Here is a 21,017-nt window from a genome sequence, read left to right as displayed (position 1 = left end):
GTGGTTATTTCTATCGTTTCTGATGCTTGGGGCCTGAGCACATTTTATGTGTTGAATATTTTGAGTACACGGCAGGTGCCAACAATCTCGCATTCCCACTTAAGAGCATCTCTAGTAGTTCATCTATCCTATTCTTTATCTTGAAAATAGAGGATGAAGACTATAAATTGAGTTTCAACAGAATGACTATCCTATCATTTATTTTTAGATGTCATCTATATTATGAGAGAGAACCTTTATATTTAGATGATCTCTTCGATCTAGTGGAGTATGCTTTGAAGGGTGAAACTAGTTTAAATAATCATCTAAATGAAGATATTGATGACTAAATTTAGATGAGCTGTTGATGATACTATAAGAACATGTTTCCTTCAGACTGCCCCCCCCCCCCCCCCCTCTAATTCAGTTGTTTGATCTCAGCCGTTCAATTCAATGTGCTGTAACAGAAAACACGAACATCAGCCGTTAAATTCAATGTGCTGCAACATAAAAACACAAAACAGAAGCTGCAAGGTTGGGCAAGATCAAACTTACTCAACAGCTATAGATCATACTCCTCTGTAAGATCGAACATTGGACTCTGTCTCTTCTTATATAGACTTTTTATATATTAAATATTTTTAAATTAGAAATTATCTTACCAATCATAAAGTTTTCATATGTTAGAAATTATCTTTCTAATTATACTAGCACATTGCCTGTACGTTACAACATGATTTAATTTAAAAAATATCATAACATGTTATTAACATTATTTTTTGTATATGTTGTAATTGTTACATATATCTGTTATTGACATATAAGTCTATTAATCTCAATTCGTTTCTTGTCATAATAAGTAGATATATGGAATTCACAATTATTTTTTTCTTTTAAAAATATAGATAAAAAATAAGGAGTTGGTGGTCGTTCACTGCCACCACCACTAGCAATGTTTACAGTAGTATAGAAACGAGTCAAACACTTTTTATATACTAGAGATTTTATATAAAGATAAATATATAAATTTTTCAATATAAAATTTCATGCATTGTATGTCTTTAGAATCAAAGTCTAATCATAATATCGACACGACATGCGCAATCACACAAGCCGACATAAAACACCGTGAGAACACAAATAATGATACCAAAAGTTTGTGTCCAACACTATGCCACAGTTATGCTAAATATAAGATCGGTCAAGGTTCTAAACCAATGTCATTGGATGCCCACATAGGCCGTATTTTTTTTAACCTAGTTAGTAATTCACGTTGTTAAAAACTAGAAAGAACTTGTGCGATAAATATTTGCTAGATAATATATGATCACTTAATATTTTATTTAAATATTTTTTATGTAATATAACAAGACACAACGAAATTTATTTTTAAACTCATAAACAATTTAGACTCTGAATTACATGCTATTTACACAGTTCTTTTATTCATTTGATATATATATACAAACGTCAAAAAAATTTCATTTATTTTACGAAGACGGAAAGTTACATCAGATGCACCTTGTTTGAATAAAGTAGCTTTTATAAAATTTAGCCTTGTTGAGTTTAAAATTCATATTAATATTACATAATGTAAATAAATTATTTAATTAAAATCATTCTTGCAACGTGCGAACGTGATATTGTAGTGATTATGAATTAGTGTATCTATTTTTGTTGCAATGTTTCTATATAAACTTGGTCTTACAAGTTGTAGAATCATCGTCCAAACTTAAAAACTTTTAATTATAATGTGTACCAGACTACAATTAATTATATAAAGTTATAATAGTCATTGTTAACAGGTGGTTTATTGACATTTTGTCATAGCTAGTTTAAATAATTATATTAACAAATACTTAATAGACAAACGACTTCAAATGTTTGGTTTATATGATTGAATTTGAAAAAAATTACGATACCTATTGCATTACTAAATTAAGCTATAGCGTTAGCACGAATACAATATTAGTGCATACTTAGTAAACAGAACAAATGTTTAGAGTATGTCTTATTAATAGGAAAATAGTATTAATGTTTACATATGTAAGATATATTGAAGGGACAAATTTCTAGTTTGTGTACATAGGATAGGTAAAAGGTAGAAATCGATTTATTGTGGAGTCAACTTTAAACTCTATTCCATCGATCCTATAAAAGAGATTTGGCCTCTAAATTTTATCCCAAAATACAAAGGATTTTGTGATCCTAATGCAACACTTTATTTCCCATCTATTAGCATTTATAATATTTTATTACACATTTATCAACTTTTGTAATATTGTATCCGTCCTAACATATAATCATTTCTAGGGTGTTTAGCATAAACTATAGTTGAGAAGAAAAGAATATGTTGTTCTTAATAAATAAGAAATGAATAGGTGTGAAAGGACAATAGAGGGTAAAATGAGAAAAATTTTGAATGATATGTTATTAATAAGAAAATAGTATTATGAATACGGTCAGAAATGTTTGAATTTTGATACAAAGAGACTACTTGATTCCTTACTTACCAACTTTTATACTATTTTATTCATTCAATTATCACCTTTTGCGAAAAGACTTGTACCTTTTCTATTTTTCTTAGTTTTATTTTGCAAAAAGGACATAATCAATTATATTATGGGATAGAGAGTAGGAGTAAGTGCATAGGTTTTTTGTAATTCACGGTGGAGCGCTACATGAAATAAATACAGTCATGCAAAAAGTCAACCATGCAAGAAACTATGTTCTCACTCATTGATGCGCACCACATGGCATTGGAAGAGCAAACCCAACAGATCATCTATCCTATCATCCATTCTAAAAATAGATGATCTGAGAGAAAAAATAGTTTCAACAGATCATCTATCCCATTATCCAAAAATAGGGCATCCTATGTATTGGAAAGAGAACATCCGTATTTGGATGTTATCTCTTCTCCATCCATATCTCAACATCTAATTACAAAAGTAGAGAGCAATATCAATGTGAGAGAAGGTTCTATTGGAATGATGCATGATATGATTAGGGAATATTTTATATGGCCATCCAAATAACCATATGATGATGATATTTGGATGAGTTTGTGAGAATGCTCTAAGGGCATATGTCCAATGAGTGAACATTCATGAGTGCTTATATGCACATAAACCTTTTCGGTCCTGATCACGTATGTCTAATCATTATGAGACAGTACTATACCACAAAAGAAAAAGCTTATAAACTTTATACAAATAATAAATTTTGTACATAATTTCATAGTTGCAGACTTTTGATAAAACATTGTATATAAGAAACTTTGGTTTCAAATCTAAATCAAAATCCAAATCGAACACATAAAACTTTCGACATACGAGGAAATGAAAAACCCTTGTAAAACACAGTGCAGAAATGCAAAGAGCGTGGGCTAATGCTGTGCCACTTTACGCTTGGGACTACTATAAATTTTTTTAATAAAAGATCTCACCTTATATATACCGTCAACACAATTTACTCAAAATTTTAACAAACACGAAAGAACGCAATCTTCTGTTAGACTACATTTGGCATGTTACCAATCATGGCTCTCTTTCCGTAATCCTCCTGACCCTATTTCTATAAATCGGTTGAGTGAGTATGGAAGGATGAGACCTATATACGTATTGCTCCATGATCAATCAAGCATCCTGTTGAATCTCATTTCCTAACATGGTATCACACTTCCGATCTTACGCTTCTGCTTCCTACATCTCTAAACTCCCTATTGGTGTCCTCCAATACCTGCCACAGTGTCACTGTTCTCTCCCTCGGCGACCTCACCCTCCACCGTGGCCTCCTGCTCCTAGGATGCCGCTATCGACACTACCATGACAGCCATCACCGATGTCATCCGTGGTGCGCTCGAACCTCCTTTCGGCCTCGACATTGACACCACCGTGTCCTACATCATCGCCATGACATGAACCTCTGTTACACATCATGTTCTAACTACCTTTGTTCATGCGTTTGTCGTGTCTCACCATGCTCCCAATGGTCTTCTCCTCAGTCAGTGGCGGTACAACATTAACATCCTTGAGTGTGCATGTATGGCTGATTGCAAGGCATGCAACACCTTAGTTGGCATGTGCTAAACTCTCCTCTGACCGATGGACCACCGGTTTTTGAGTTGACGGATTTTTTTCAACCTTGCTAGAGCTCGTTAATACCTCACCTTCACCCGATTAGATATCTCCTATGCCATGCAACAAGTCTGTCTTCACATGCATGACCCTCACTAGCCTCATCTCAATATGCTCAAGCGCATCATGTGCTATGCTAGTAAAACCTTGGAATTGAGCTTCATATCCAACATTTACCTACCGCAGACATATCGTCTACCCTAACATCGACTAGGCTGGCTATCCTGACACACAACATGCTACCTCTAGGCCTAGTATGTTGATATCTTTACTAAGGCCTTCGAACTCCGGTTTTCACTGATTTTCGCGCATCTCAAAGTCCGTTCCTTTCACGCTACGACTCCAGGGAGGGGGAAGGGGGGAATATGGCTCTCTTTACCTATATATGTATTTGCTCCATGACAATCAAGCATCGTGTCGAGTCTCGTTTCCTAACATCTACCCATAATAAAGAAATTTTTATTATTAATTTTATTTTCAAAATATTTACAGAAATATATTTTTATTTAAAAAATTGCAAAACTAACCTCCTCGCACCCAACCGGTGGGCACAGTGTATAAAACGCCCTCTGGTTGGGTGCGATAGATGGCGTGGCAGACGATAAGCGATGCGAGAGAGACGACCGTTAGAGGTGGGGGCGAAATTTTGCATGTGGCCTCCTTGCCACCCTTTGTAAGGGCGTTTTATCGACAGCCGAGGGACGCTTGCAAAATTATGGCACTGCCTTTCTCCCAGGTGGCCCCATTATTGCCAATAAAACACCCTACTAGAGGGCTTTAAGGGATCGCTTGCAAAATTATGGTTCTTTTTACGACCCATTGTTGCAGATAAAAGACCCTATCAGGGTACTTTAAGGGGGCCGCCTAAAAAAAGCCGCCCCTGCCCCCTCGACCATCTCCCGCGCACCACTCGTTGTCTCCCACGTTATCTATCTTGCAATCAGAGGACGTTTTATACATTGCGCCCACCAGTTGGATGTGGGGAGGTTAGTTTTGCAATTTTTTGAAATGAAAATATATTCTTTAGATATTTTTAAAATAAAATTATTAATAATAAAAAATCCATAATAAACTAATCTTTAAAATGACTAGGAGCTGGTTAGCCTTTGGTCTGTTGGGCTTTCCCTTTTCCGGGCTTCAATTCATTTTATCCCCCATTCTCCTCTTGCGTTGCCTGATCCACTCCGCCCAGCATCGGACCAGCGACCACCGCCGCCGTCGCCCGATATGAAGGCCGCCGCCGTCGTCTCTGGCCTGCGTCCCGCCCCGGGGCCGATCCCTCGACGGACCATCTCCACCGCCGCCGCCCTCTGCCCCAGCTCTTCCGTCAACCGCTCGGTCGCGGCTGCCCGCGCACCTCGCCTCATCCAATCCCGCCGCGCGCCCCACGCCGCCGCGGCTCTCGGTGACCACCGCTCTCCACCTTGCCCCTTTTTCTCTACTATCTATGTGCCCGTCAGATTAGCTAGTGTTTTTTTTTTCTTTACTCCAAATAAATATGCTTGCGATTGGTTGGGTGACGCTTGTTTGTTGGGGTTTTGGTGCTTCCAGGGGTGTCTGATGATACAGGGGTCAAGATGGCTGCCACCGACATTGTTGGCCAGAATGATTTGCTGATTGTTGGCCCTGGAGTGCTTGGTCGACTGGTAGCTGAGAAGTGGCAGGAGGTGTTATTATTTCATTGTCTGATTGTTTTACTTTATCTCAGTTATTTACTTGTGTTCCCTATATTTTTGTTTCTTCTATATTAGGGTTTGAATATTATATTTATTGAGCAAGATAAAGAAGTTGCTATATTATTAATTTTTCTAATTGAGTATATTCTGTAACTCACCATATTCTATAGGAACATCCAGGATGTAAAGTTTTTGGCCAGACTGCAACCACAGACCATCACAGTGAATTGTCAAATATTGGCATCATTCCCGCCTTGAAGGGATCCACCTTTCCTCAGAAGGTTCCATATGTTATTTTCTGTGCTCCCCCGTCTCGCTCGGATGATTATCCTGGGGATCTGAGGTAAATGATTGTGATCGTAATGATGAATCCATGATTATATACCTTTAACAGTGACATCCTTCTAGTACTATGTGAGTTGCTAGTGGTTATGTTCATTGATTACTCCTAAATACCTAATATTCTTTTTCAAAAACACATAAATTCTCCAAACTTCTGTGCTTATAGTGCATTAGTATTTAGCTAAGGAGATACCTTAGCAAACATTTTCTTGTGGGTGTCTGTTTCCTGTGGAGAGTGGGATTTGAATCTGTTTCCTATAAGGTCAGAAGCATTCTAGAAGAAAAAATGTTGATTGTACTAGTTACATTCCAGTGATATGCACCATGCAGCTATCTTGCACAGATCAAAATTTATAGATGGACATGTGATGTATCCTTATCATTTCAGAAAATGCATGCAGAGTAGCTGCCTCAAACTGGAGCGGTGAAGGTTCTTTCGTTTTTACATCAAGTACTGCTCTGTATGATTGTAGTGACAATGGATTGTGCAATGAGGTATCTCTACATGACTGCATCTTATAGTTGCGAAGTCTTCTGTATTACTTGTTTTTGGCTCTTTTCAATTATTAGAGTTCCACTAACATAAAAAATAGGAACTATAATGTGCAACTCTACAAATATGTTTCTTTAAATTCGAAGAATACCTCTTTCTGTTTTTAGCCACAATTATTCTTTTCATTGTTTAGGATTGTCCATCTGTTCCAATTGGCAAAAGCCCTCGCACCGATGTCCTTCTCAAAGCAGAGAATGTTGTTCTTGAGGCAGGAGGCTGTGTTCTCAGGCTAGCAGGACTCTATATATCCTCAACTGATGATGATGACTATTTGTTGTTCCAAAGTGCAAGCATTATTAACCAAGTTATTTTAAATTTGTATGAGTAAAACATGTAGAACATTTCCTTGACTTGGACAAACAAAATAGACAGAGGTGCTCATTTTTTCTGGTTGAGGAAAGGAACTTTGGACACACGACCAGACCATATTATCAATCAGATTCATTATGAGGTATGGGCTGCAGTCTTGTTTATGCTGTTGTTTCTTTACTTACCATATATAGATACAAGTTCATTCGTCTAGATGGGTGCTAAGGGGAATGGCTGTTGTCTTTGATAATCGGTATTTTTTATAATTTAGATTTAACTTGTTTGGCGAGATAAAAGCATATGTAATTCCAGTTTTTACATTAATAATCTGTACTGTGCCGAGATAGACTATATAGTCTAAATTAAGTTGCAATAAATTTCATTATTGTAATTCCATCTCGGTTTTTTTTGTACCAATCAGGAGCTTCCATGACCTTATAAATAAATAGGTAGTAATCACTACATTATCCTTGTACAAATAGCTAGAAACTTCCCCAAAATATCAAAGAAAAGAATAGTGTGTTTACGGTATATTTTAGATTATATATACTTATATATAGTAATCGAACATCTCGCAAGAGTCACTTCCTTGTACTAGGAACAAGCTAGGAAAAAGGTCCTACATTAATCAGAAATAATCATGAAATCCCACATTAAAGACAAATGGAACATCTTGGTATTGAAATTTGATAGTCCATTATTTAGATTGCACATATGACTTGGAGTAAGGTTAGTCTTTTCTATGGAGCAAGAAAACAGAGCTGGCATTTCAGATGTATTTCAAGCAAAAAGTCAATATGCCAAATATAAAGTCTAGTAGAGACATCTATTGAGCATAACATGACAATAACAAAAAAGTATTTCTACAAAACTATTGCCAGCCCATGGTCATGTTGAATTAGAGATGCAAACATTATCTTCTTAACTACAGGGTTTCTGGAAACAGGAATGACACGAAACTGTAAACACCATTGCTCTGCAGCAAACAACAGTTTTACACTTTTACTCCGTTCTAGTTCTGGGATAAATGCCGCTTTTTTGGTTAATTTAAAATTTCCAAATTTGAAAGTTTGATGTTTATGGAATATCTAAAGGGAAATATGTGCACATTACTAGGATCTGTTTGACCATCGGCCTGTTTAAACCTTTTGGCCACAATCCTGAGGTTTTTGTATCATCATGTTTCCCCTGGGGCTTATACTGTTCATGTTCATTGCATGGACTGGTTATGATGTACTGTCTTGCTGTTTAATCAGCATGTTTGTGTTGATGTAATTCTATATGGTAATTATTCGCAGGATGCTGCTTCCCTGGCAATTGCCATAATGAAAAAAGGACACAGGGGCCGTATCTTTTTGGGCTGTGACGACAAGCCTCTTTCCAGGTCAGTGCTAATTTACCTATTTTGACTAATTATTTGTTTCCTAGGTCCATTTAGCAATGTATAATGATTCATAACTGCATTGAAGTGTCTGCCAATTGAAACAAAATTAATTTAAACTTTTCAGGCAAGAAATAATGGACTCTGTTAGTAGAAGTGGAAAATTTGACACACAGTTTCAAGGTTTTACTGGTTAGTTTTGTACATGTTCACATATTCTTATATTTAGTCCATAGGCATTAGGATCTGTTGCATAATCTTCATTTGCGGTAACTGCAGGTACGGATGGCCCACTAGGTAAGAGAATGGGGAACTCGAAAACTCGGTCCGAGATTGGTTGGGAGCCCAAGTATCCAAGCTTCATAGAATTCCTTGGTCTCGACAGTTGACATTCTTGCAAAAATCTTCATTCTAAATGAGCAGTAACACCTTGTGAATCAGTGATTTTTTTTCCCCTTTCATCGCATTCTTCTGTTAAAACCTGTTAGCACTATATATCTTGTACTGCTATGTGCTTGTATCAGTTTAGCATTCTTAGGTTGTGTTCGGTTCCCAAAATTTTTTAAGAGAGAGAGGTACCTCGACATATACGGTCATACATTTGAAGTATTAAACGTAGTCTAATTACAAAGCAAATTTTAGATTCCGCCTAGAAATCACAAGACAAATCTTTTGGGTCTAATTAATCCGTCATGAGTATATGTTGGTTACTGTAGTAGTTATGGTTAATTATGTACTAATTAGGCTCAAAAGATTCGTCTCACGATTTTCTCCATAACTATGTAATTAGTTTTAATGTTCATGTATATTTAATGCGTCATTCATATGTCTAAAGATTTGATGTGATGTTTTTGGATTTACAATGGTTTTGACCTGAGATGTTTTTTTTTTAAGTAAATCCGTACGAGATGGTGCTATTTCATTAAAAAAGTGGGAGTAAAAGGATACAACCCCTAGGGATAAAAAAAGAAAAAAAATTATGCTAATTGCAATTTACAGGGTATTTGGCAATATGTCTCTAAGCTTCCTAGCTCCTGCCATGGTCCAGGCTCTTGCCTCCTCTTTGATGGTCGTTAAGAGGCCGAAGGTTGTTGTTTCCAAATTTCTCAGACTATAAGCAGGATTACTGTTTGTAGGCCTTTCTTTGGGACTTCCTGCGTATTGGAAAGCATCTCCCACCTGAGAGATATTTCCACCCGTGTTGTGTTGGTTTCGTTCCTGATCCAGTATCCAATTTTCTCTTTCAAACTACATCTGTTATCTAAACTTTGTTTCCTTTCATGTCTGTGTGCAGCATAATCTTGAAGTATGTATGGTGCAGCTTTTGCTTACAGTAGTTCTTATCCTGTGGCTATCAGAAGGATTCGTTTTCAGTATTTGGCCCACATCCTATGGCACACACCAAAATTATGATTCGTCAACTGCAACTTGGTCACATCAACCTGAAACTGGAAACCGTAGCACTCAACTATAGCTACAAGACAAGCAAATAACTCTAGTAATCTTTTTGTTTCAAAAATGGACTATTGCGAACCCTCACCTGCATAAAATTCTTAGACTAATTTACTATTTTGGTCAAACGCAGCAATTGTCAAGTACTTCTACTCTGAATTTGACACGGTCATACGTGAGTGAAGTTGGGGCCAAAACGATGGCCATCATCTGCACCTGGAATTCCAATGGCCACTAACTGAAAATGACAACCCAACTACTACTAACCAATGGAAAAATCAGGATAGAAATTTTCTTTTTAACCCCTTGCAAATTGGAACAAGTAGGTTTTCGAAAGAATGTTCTCCCACCACACCATCCCCTAACATATCGGCCCCACCTTTGGTACAGTCGCATTCGGTAGTGAGGATAGTTAATCGGCATGAAAACATAGTAATAAATTAGCATATGATTAATTAATTATTAGATATAAAAATTAAAAAATAGGATAAATATGATTTTTTAAAACAATTTTCCTATAAAAAAATTTCTAAAAAACATAACATTTAACTGTTTGAAAAATGTGCGCGTGAAAAGGGAGATAATTTGCCTTACTGCCGTCTCTGCACCACCGGCCAAGCACAGGCACAGCACCGTGTGATCGATCCAAGTAAACAAAACCAAAAAAAAAAAAAAAATTCTCGATCTCAAAGCAAGAAACCAAACTCTTTCTCCCTTTTTGTTGGTCTCCTAAGCAAACCCAGCCTCTCCTTTCTCCGCAGGCCAAGCAAACACGCACGCATATCGCAAGATTCAGCTCAGCTCAGCTCACAGCTCGGTCTTCTTGTTCTTGTGCACCATGGGGTCCTGCTGCTGCATGGGGTGCAACGACGACGACGGCGGCGGCGGCGGCGGCGGCGGCGACGGCGGGCTGGACGCCAAGGGGTTCTTGCTGGCCCTGATGATCGCGCTGGTGCTCTTCATGATCTGCCACCGGCCCCGGCCGCGCCGGAACAACTACGTCGTCTACCGGTGCTACTGATCGGTCGCCGGTGGATGGTGGACATGGCCGTGGATCCAAACATCTCGCCGCAGCCGGCCCGGTGCTACTGACCGGCGATTTGACCGTGGACCGGCCGTGGTGTTTGGATGATGCAAGATGAAAGGTCACCTTCCCTTTCTTCTTCTCTGTTCTCCATGCTGGATTCATCAATCCTTTTGTAGTAGCAATCTTGCTGGGTTTTTTCCAGGGTTTGGTGATAGATGATCTTTTATTCTTGTAGAGGAAAAAAAGTATGGTAATCTTAATCTTGGTATAGGAGGAATGGGTGAGTAAAAGAGGGCTTTAGTGTTGATGTACCCAAACTAATCAATCAGAAAAGAGGGATTATATTACACATCTGGGCAATGTTTCATTTGGTTATGTTTGCATTTTCATCTCTCTCTGTGTTTTTGGGATTGCTCGATCCTGTCCAGATCAATATTTTCGGTGTTGTTTTGCAAGAGGAAGAAGCACCATACGCAGGCATTATCAATTAAGGCCTATTCTGAATCGTTTATTCGTTTACATGCTTTGTTTCACTTTACCAACATACTCTCTCGGGTAAAAATATTTGTTGTGTAAGATAAGATTTGATTAAATTTCTCAAATTCCACAATCATATATTTCTTAAAGTTTAAATGCAAAACAAATGATATATATATATATATATATTTCTTGAAAGATACTATTTCTTAAAGTTTAAATGCAAAACAAATGATATATATATATATTTCTTGAAAGATACTGTCGTAATATCGTAAACTTATTTGGTTATATAAATTTGTTCTAACCAAAACACTATTATTGGAATTTTAAAAATCGGACTAAATCTTGACAAATATTTATAACTGGAGTAAGTACTTTTCAAGATATCAACCATCGATAGCAGCCAAGTTTGAGACGTCGAGACTAACAAGGTGCGAATGGACCAATGAAGAAACTTGCGAGTACACATGACATCGATCGAGTTTGGCCGATGTTTTTGTCTGTGTGTGCCGATGCTGTGTTTTGGTGGCTCTAGAATTTTGCGACTTAATAAATACTTTTTGATATATAAAGAAATGTTAGACCACTGTTGTAGTGCCATCTATTTGCCAGATCTTACTAATACGAAACTAAATTATAATCTACATACAAAAATAAACTGAGTAAACTATCCAGATTCACTTTTTCTTATGCAAAAAAACTGAAACTATACTTTAGGCTTTCAACTAGAATGATTCATATAACATAAAACATTTTTCTTCAAGAACTTAAAAATGGTGTTTGCTCACTTGCTGTCAGTGTTTTCATTTATGTATTCTAATTCGATTCCGGTGAAAAATCGGTACGCCCTTCTGCTCTCGCTTCAAAAAGGAAAAAGAAAAAGAAACGAAAAAAACAAAACAAGGAAATTGTGAAATTGCAAAGCTGCGAATTTTGTTGTTTATTGAGGGTCGAGATGACGGCCGACATACATAGGAGCCGCCTTTTCTGACATTTGCTGACACATCTCTGTTTTCCCTTTGTTTTTGATGAAGGCACCTCATATATAGTATAATATATAGTAGGTCCATTAGACCATTATCCTCAAGTCCTAAACCAATACTACTAATTAACACCAAGATCACTACGGCCAAAAAGCTGGACCTGATTCATCTCTTTTTGTCCGATATCTAAACAGGGTTACCGATCTCTTTGGTGGTCCGAACATGATTGATTTGCTTAGAAACAGTGTAAAAAAGGATTCAAGTTGAATCTGGAAATAGCCGGGAAAGAGCATTGACCCAATGACCCCAAGTGATCCCCAATCAATGAATCTAACTACAATAGATGAACAGTGCCAAAGGGAGGAGATGCATTCCAACTTCTCTTTGTCGTGGAAGATTATTAGTTGTAAAGCATCATAAGTTGTCCCTGGGCTATGGATTTCACACGAGTTTCTTTTCTTTTCTTTTTGGGCTATGGATTTCACACGAGTTTCTTTTCTTTTATTTTCTTTTTTGTCGCTCTTTCTGTTATCCTGATGTCGTCAAGAAGATGTTGCTTAGCAGGAATGCTAAGGTGTCTCAGTGAAACCTCCTCTCCGCTTTGCCGACAAGCCGTGCCACCGACTCCCAGGACCATCCTTTTGGACCATCTTTTTTTCGGTTATTTGTTTTCACACTGGCTATGTTCGGCGGTTTTGCCTTTCTTTTATTGGATTTTATAGATCATATTCGGTAGAATTAGAATCAAAATTTTACAAATTTAGGAGCATAGGATTTGCTTCGCGATTCATGCTCTAATAGTCCTAACTCCGTCCCTAGCTCCAGCGATGCCGATGAAGGGCAGTGGAGTTAGGGTTTAGGTTTTGGTTTGATAGAAGGAAAGATAGGGAAGAGGATGAGAGTTCTTCAGGCTTAAAGGATGGTTGTGCAGATTGGTCGTGGAAGGTGGTGGCTTAGTAGTGGGTAGCAGAACACGTGTGCACTAAAATGGTTGTGGCATCGACAAAGACATGTGCCAGGACGGAGGTGGGCAGGTGTTGGCAATATGAGGATGTTGGGATTACAGCTAGTTAAACAATATGAGGGAGGTGGGCAGGTGTTGGCAATATGAGGATCTTGGCGACCTCTCCACCACCGTCTGCGCCTGCGGCCAGCTCTACCACACCCATCACCCATCACTGCACCAATTATCACGCGACCCTATTGCTTGGACGCCTATTGCCAGCTCAGCACGTGTGCCCCGTGTCCGTCACCCTGCCTGTTGCCGGTGGCTGCTGCCTCCAGACCCTCCACACCTATTGCTGTGCCGTTACCTTGCTGTTCATCCGTAGGGCCCTGGTCAAGGTCGGGGCCATTCATGTCCAATCCAGCCCCGACCCGCTTAGTTGCCAACCCTATTTATATGGCTATATTATTTAAATAAATATTATATTATTTTTTTTAAAAAAACTCAAATTTATATTGGATAAGAATTGCCGTATTCTTAGATTATTGTTTAGCCGTTTCTATTTGAGCTTGATGAAAATCATGAAAGTATTACAAATTGTTAACAACCTATTTAATTTTCTATATTCCGTTTGTTTTTATTTTTGTTCGATTATATTTTCTAATTCTGCATGATTCTGAACTTAAAAAACTGCAACTTAAATAAATTTAATGAATGGTTTAGTGTTTACTTCAATTGGATTTTGGCCGTTTTGTTTGAGTTACGTGTACCTGACAAACGCGGGCAATATTGTTTGATCTGAATAGTATAGGACTTTGATTAAGTGGTGCTGCTGGGCATGGCATTTCCTGTTCCTCCAATTTCTATAGTTTTATTTGTGTTTCTTCCTGACTACGAGAGAAATTCTATGAGAGTATAAAGAAAGATAGCTGTCAAGAAATAATATCTTGATTCTAACCGTTTGGATTCACCGATTTTACTTGGTAGCGTGGACATGGCCGTGGATCCAAACATCTCGCCGCCGCCGGCCCGGTGCTACTGACCGGCGGTTTGACCGTGGACCGGCCGTGGTGTTTGGATGATGCAAGATGAAAGGTCACCTTCCCTTTCTTCTTCTCTGTTCTCCATGCTGGATTCATCAATCCTTTTGTAGTAGCAATCTTGCTGGGTTTTTTCCAGGGTTTGGTGATAGATGATCTTTTATTCTTGTAGAGGAAAAAAAGTATGGTAATCTTAATCTTGGTATAGGAGGAATGGGTGAGTAAAAGAGGGCTTTAGTGTTGATGTACCCAAACTAATCAATCAGAAAAGAGGGATTATATTACACATCTGGGCAATGTTTCATTTGGTTATGTTTGCATTTTCATCTCTCTCTGTGTTTTTGGGATTGCTCGATCCTGTCCAGATCAATATTTTCGGTGTTGTTTTGCAAGAGGAAGAAGCACCATACGCAGGCACTATCAATTAAGACCTATTCTGAATCGTTTATTCGTTTACATGGTTTGTTTCAGTTTACCAAAATACTCCTCCGGTCAAAAATATCAAAAATATTTATCGTTTAGCATAAGATTTCGTTAAACTTCTAAAATTATCACAACCATTTCTTAAATACTTAGTTTAAATGTAAAATAAGTGATATACGTAGATTTTTCTCGAAAGATACTATCATAATATTATAAACTTATTTGGTTGTATGAATCTATTCTACCAAAAAGTTTATTGAAAATTTAGAAGTTAAACTAAATCTTATTCTAAGCAATAATATTTTTTTGATACGAGGGAGTACTTTTCCAAATATCAACTATTGATAGCAGCCAAATTTGAGACGTCGAGATTAACAAGTGCGAATGGACCAATGAACAAACTTGCGAGTACACATGACATCGATCAACTTTGGCCGATGTTTTTGTCTCTATGTGTGCCGATACTATGTTTTGGTGGCTCTAGAATTTTGCGACATAATAAATTCTTTTTGATCAATAAAGAAATGTTAGACCACTGTTGTAGTGCCATCTATTTGTCAGATCTTACTAATACGGAACTAAATTATAATCTACATATAAAAATAAACTGAATAAACTAGCCAGATTCACTTTTTTAATAAAAAAATGGAAACTATACTTTAGGCCTTGAACTAGAATGATTCATATAACATAAACATTTTTCTTCAAGAACTTAAAAATAGTGTTTGCTGTTAGTATTTTCATTTATTATATTCTACTTCGATTCCGCTGAAAAAACTGTACGCCCCTCTGCTCTCACTTAAAAAAGAAAAAAAAAGGAAAACAAAACAAGGAAACCGTGAAGTTGCAAAGCTGCGAATTTTGTTGTTTATTGAGGGTCGAGATGATGGCCGACATCTATATAAGCCGTCTTTTCCGACATTCGCTGATACATACCTGTTTTTCCCTTTCTTTTTTATGAAGGCAGCTAATATATATAACTAGATTACTATACCGATTACTAATACAAAACAATAATAATAATCACATACATACTCACGTTAGACCTAAAAGATCGGACTCAACCAATATAGTACAGGTCTAAGCGCAATGACGCATGAAATCAGTATAATATTGCAACATACGAGTAACAGGATATCAAACCAGTGTAACCTATTAATCTGCTCACTAATATCAACTGATCGGACGGATTCTTATAAGTAGATCGAACCCAACATGCATAGATCAGACCTAACCGAGATAATACGCGGTCAAGTACGATATAATTATATGAACATGAAGATAGGTAAATTTAACGAACAAACCAATAGATTATTTGGGATAATACTGGCTAGAACTCCAACGATAAGCCCTCATGAGCACTCGATTCAATCTGACCATATAAACTCGACTAACTAGATTAATAGAACCAAACCGAGACAGAATCAAGATGAACAGATTCATATTAGCAGATTGAACAAAGGAACTCATAAGGACTTGATCGAGAACTACTACTACTCCAAACTACAAGTAGATCAAAGTAATAACATAACTCAGATCATCGATCAGCTAGGCAGGAGAACGAACTTAATCGAGACAATCCTGTTCCAGCCGATCGACGGGCTTGACGAACTTGAAACTTACATTGCAAGTCGAGGGCAATTGGCGATGCACCAAAGTTGAATAGATGATCTGATTGATGACTTACAAAGTTACAATGACCCCGTCCACACATATTTATACCCTTGAGAGTTAACTAACCTAACCGGATAAGGATCCGTACTAACAACTAACTATTTACATCCGGACTCTAATTCCACATAAAATCCGAAGCAAACTGTAGCATAAAAACTAACTAATTTACACAGACTCTTGATTAATACTGAATCTATCTCTAACCCTTGAGCCCAATCGGACTCCAATTCTTGTCCGATTCAAACTCTATCGGCTGTATCCGTATCGTCTTCAATCTCCTGTTTTCAACCGATTCGCCTTTTCTTGTTCGACTCGGTCTTTAATCGTGTTTCAATTCATAACAGTAATTTGCCAAAATCTGACGTTAACACAACGCGATCGTGGGGAAGGTGCACGACAGTTGCGGCGAAGGCGGGCGCGACATGGGCAGGACATGACTGAAAATCCAGCGACGGTTGCGGGAGGCGCGAGGGAGGCGGCAGCACAAGCGGACATGGCGGCGACGTGGCTCAGCGCTGGGGAAGCGGCATGGTGCGAGCTAGCGTGAGGCAACGACGCAAGTGGACACGGCGGTGACTCGACGTTGGCGAACAGGCGGCGTGCCAGTGGAGGGAGATGATCTTGATAGGTGGGGTCTACCTGTCAGTGACCAGGAAGAGAGGGGGAGTATTGAGAGAGAGAGAGAAAGGAGGGGAAAAAAGAGAGAAAGGGGAAGGAAAAAAGGGAGGAAAAAATGGGAACGAGGGGAAGGAAAAAGGAAAAAAGATTTTTGCCTCCAATTTTCCCTAGTTTTATTGAATTTATTTAGGCAAACTTTATACTCTGTAATTCAAATTTAAATCCTGTTAATTATTTGTAACGCTTTCGAGACATTTTAGAATATTTCGAATCAATTAAATTTACTTAAATTAATTTATACACTGTTTACTGTTTTCTCTTGAACTTAATTAAACTAATTTTTAATGCATTATTTAATTTATTTTTGGCTAAGAAAAAACTAGGGACAACATATGTTGTTAGCCACAAAGTGTTGCTGCATTAGCCGACAACCGACGTCTTTTGTTGTTGTAGACAATGCTAGCGTGAGCTATTAGCCATAAGAGTTTGTCTTATGCATAGAACTCTTCTAATATATAAATAATATATCAAATCTTATTCATCACAAATTAGCGATACTTGCGTAGAAAATTTTTTTAATAAGTATTAAAGATTTAAGAGGAAAAAACATTAATTAGTGATCATTTCATGGTAGGGTGTGGCCCCTATCAAAGATTTGTGCTAAATGAAAACCTTTACATGCCATAAGACTAGTCATAGTGGAAGTTTCATGGATAATAAATAGGATGGCATGTAGACATTTTTGATGATGTGACAATGTATTAACGAAGAGAGAGATGAAATGAGTTTCATGGAGACGAAACCCTATATGCACAGTTATCTAGACAGCTTGTGTTTTGCATGTAATATAGGAAACAATAATAGATGAAACTATGCATTGAGAGAGATGTGTTTTATCTTAATTTCAAACATGTTAGATGACATGTCATTCTAGGTAATCGTATCCATTAAACTTATATTGAGAATAGCCTAGGTTTCAATGACAAAGACCGTGAAACCGCATGCTTATGTTTTAGATGTATCATATGATAATAATGGTGAGTTAAATGAGTGGGTATAAAAAGAGGTTACATGATAATGATAATAATAGTGAGTAAAATGAGTTGGTGGAAGATTAATATAATTGATGAGGAAAATAAAGCGGTAGAGTAGTACTAGTCTCGCACTGAGTCTTTTGGTCTCCCTCGACAGATAGAAAAGAGGCGAGCGAGCCCACCTCCACTGTGCGCTCGTCCCTTCGATCGCCGACACCCGTCAAGAAGCACGGCGCGCGCCCGGCCCGCGTCCAGATGCTCGGCCTCTTCGCCGGCCGCGGCCTCGACAAGGAGGAGTTCACCGTCACCGAGATTTACGAGAAGGTGCGGCGCCTACGGAACCAGTACGAGAAGATGCTCTCACCCGCCGCCCGGGCCAAGGCCACAGGAGGTTCGAGCTCTCCAAGGCCATATGGGGCAAGGGCATCGCGCCGGCGCCGGCGCCGGCGAAGAGCCCCGACACGCTGCGCCGTCAGTACCCCCACCTCGTCGACGCGGTGGAGCGGATCAGCGCAGGAGAGCGCCAAGGCAGGGCTGGCGATGCTCTCAAGAGGGGATTAGGGTTCATGGATGACACTATGGCCGACCGATTGAACGCCGTGGCGAAGAAGCAGAGATGTCTGGAGATCAAAATGATGCTGAAGCGACAGGACCTGAAGACGGTGGTGGCCAGTACGCTAATCAAAATCATGGACTGACATCTCTCATGGTATGATATGGCCTTTTGTGACCTGTGGGCTTTTGGTTTAGGATCCATTGCTCTTTCTTAGTAAGATGGTGGTGGTGGTGATGATGATGCAATGGCATCAACTGCTTATAGGTTAGTATGCATAAGTATATTTAGTAAGATGATGCTGGTAATCCAATGATATGCACTGGTATGAACTGCTTATAGGTTAGTATGCATTAGTGTATTTACTAAGATGATGCTGGTGATCCAATGTTATGAACTGCCTGTGGTTAGTACTAGTATCTCTTAGTTTATCAACTAAGATGATGATGATCTAGTAGTGATCTTGTTTGGTACCATCGGCTTTTGGGCTTGAAATGACACTGTGCCTTCATTCTGTCCTCTGGTTGAAATGATAGTATCCGTTAGGCAGAAAGTTTTGTCAGGTGAAGCAGTGATTAGTGAAATTGGAAGTAACTTGATGTTACAATATGTTCTCAACAGAAAGTGTTGTACCCATACAGCGACCGTAATTCATTGAACAGATGGGATTAATCCAATCTGATAACCTGGAATATTAGTTTACGCTGTCAGGACCCCAATGAAAGACGTCTCAAGCCCCCATTACAAATATTTTACTTTCAGCACACAATGCTTGATATGTTTGCTGAACAAACTGTGCACTCAAATGCTTAGAAAGGGCTTGAGAAATGTGTCTTTGGTTTCTGCATGTGAATCATGTCCAGAACTTTTACTAGTTAACCCCTTACAAATCCATACAAAATTCATTAATTTATCTGAAAGTTATTTTTATCCATATAATTTATTTCTAACAGAATTTTGTGTACAGATATTCAATCTTGTTACTATATGAGTACATTACTTTGTTGCCATAATATTACTTGCAAACTTTGGCATAATTAGCGGTAACAAGATACAAAGATACACAGATCTTCTGCATATTCCTGAATAAAAACCTGACTGCTTTTCCTTCAAAAGTGTTCCGTGATCACTGGTCGTCTTTGTTCCCCGTTGTTTCATGGGGAAGATCAAACTATTGAAGCTGTGTGTTGCATGGGCTGAAATCCTAGCCCATTGCCGTGTATGGGCCAAGATTTAGTTAAATTTGCTGTCCTATACAATAATACACATGATATTGGTTAGGATATGGTGCATTGAAACATTTCCTGAACTAGTGAATCTAAACATATAAATAATTCATATGCACCGATGTATAGATGAATCTACTAAAGATTTGAAAGTTTTGCAATATAAAACAGATAAATTATTATGCAAGCTTAGATATATAGCCAAGGGAGATATTACTCCCTCCGTTCATAAATGTTTGACGCTGTTGATTTTTTTATACACGTTTACCATTCGTCTTATTTATTTATTTTTAAATATGTAAAGTTATATATGCATAAAAGTATACTTAACAATAAATAAAATGATATAAAAATAATTATTAATTATGTAAATTTTTTGAATAAGACGAATGATCAAATGTTTATTAAAAAGTCAACGACCCTAAACATTTAGGGCCGGAGGTAGTATATAATATACGTGTACTTGATCGTGTTTACTGATAGTGCATATATGTTGATCTCTGAATGGGTGGCATCCATGTTGCAAGTGTGGAAGGGTGCTGATGCCAACGAAAATAATCAGAGTGCTGATGAAAGCTACGAAGACCGAGCTTGCTAGAGTAGAACAGTGTTATGACAGGTGTCACACTAAGGTTGTCCTCCTGAAAACAAAAAGGTTCATATGATATAGTAGGTTAGGTTCATTATCCTCAAGTCCTAAACCACTAATACTAATTGACACCAAGATCATTACGGCCAAAAAGCTGGACCTGATTCATCTCCTTTTTGTCTGATATCTAAACAGGGTTATCGATCTCTTTGGTGATCTGGACCTGATTGATTTGCTTAAAAACAATGTAAAAAGGGATTCAAGTTGAATCTGGAAAAGAGCATTGACCCCAAATCCCCAATCAATGAATCTAACCACAGTAGACGCACAGTGCCAAAGGGAGGAGATGCATTCCAACTTCTCTTCGTCGTGGAAGATTATCAGTTGTAACGTGTCATAAGTTGTTGGGCTATGGATTTTACATCAGTTTTTATTTACGCTCTTTCTCTTAGCCTGATGTCATTCAGGAGATGTTCAGGTGTCTCAGTGAAACCCCCTCTCCCCTTTTGCCGACAAGCCATGCCGCCGACTCGTAGGACCACCTTTTTTTTTGGTTATTTGTTTTCACCCTGGCTATGTTTGGCGGCTTTGCC

General features: G+C 38.1%; 1 protein-coding gene and 1 pseudogene across 1 annotated transcript; both read left to right on the top strand.

The window, feature by feature from the left end:
* Positions 1-5,262: 5,262 nt before the first annotated feature.
* Positions 5,263-8,815, top strand: LOC102703266. Its single transcript, XM_040526473.1, has 9 exons — positions 5,263-5,523; positions 5,670-5,785; positions 5,965-6,137; positions 6,538-6,631; positions 6,823-6,933; positions 7,051-7,140; positions 8,297-8,382; positions 8,507-8,571; positions 8,659-8,815. The coding sequence occupies exons 1-9, from the start codon at positions 5,346-5,348 to the stop codon at positions 8,766-8,768; spliced, it is 1,023 nt and encodes a 340-aa protein (XP_040382407.1). The 5' UTR covers positions 5,263-5,345; the 3' UTR covers positions 8,769-8,815.
* Positions 8,816-18,001: 9,186 nt separating this feature from the next.
* On the top strand, positions 18,002-19,248 carry LOC121053911 (annotated as a pseudogene).
* The last annotated feature ends 1,769 nt before the right edge of the window (positions 19,249-21,017 follow it).

The sequence above is a fragment of the Oryza brachyantha genome, chromosome 1 (genome assembly GCF_000231095.2).
Source record: "Oryza brachyantha chromosome 1, ObraRS2, whole genome shotgun sequence".
Classification (NCBI taxonomy): domain Eukaryota; kingdom Viridiplantae; phylum Streptophyta; class Magnoliopsida; order Poales; family Poaceae; genus Oryza; species Oryza brachyantha.
This window is presented reverse-complemented; position numbering and strand designations above follow the sequence as displayed.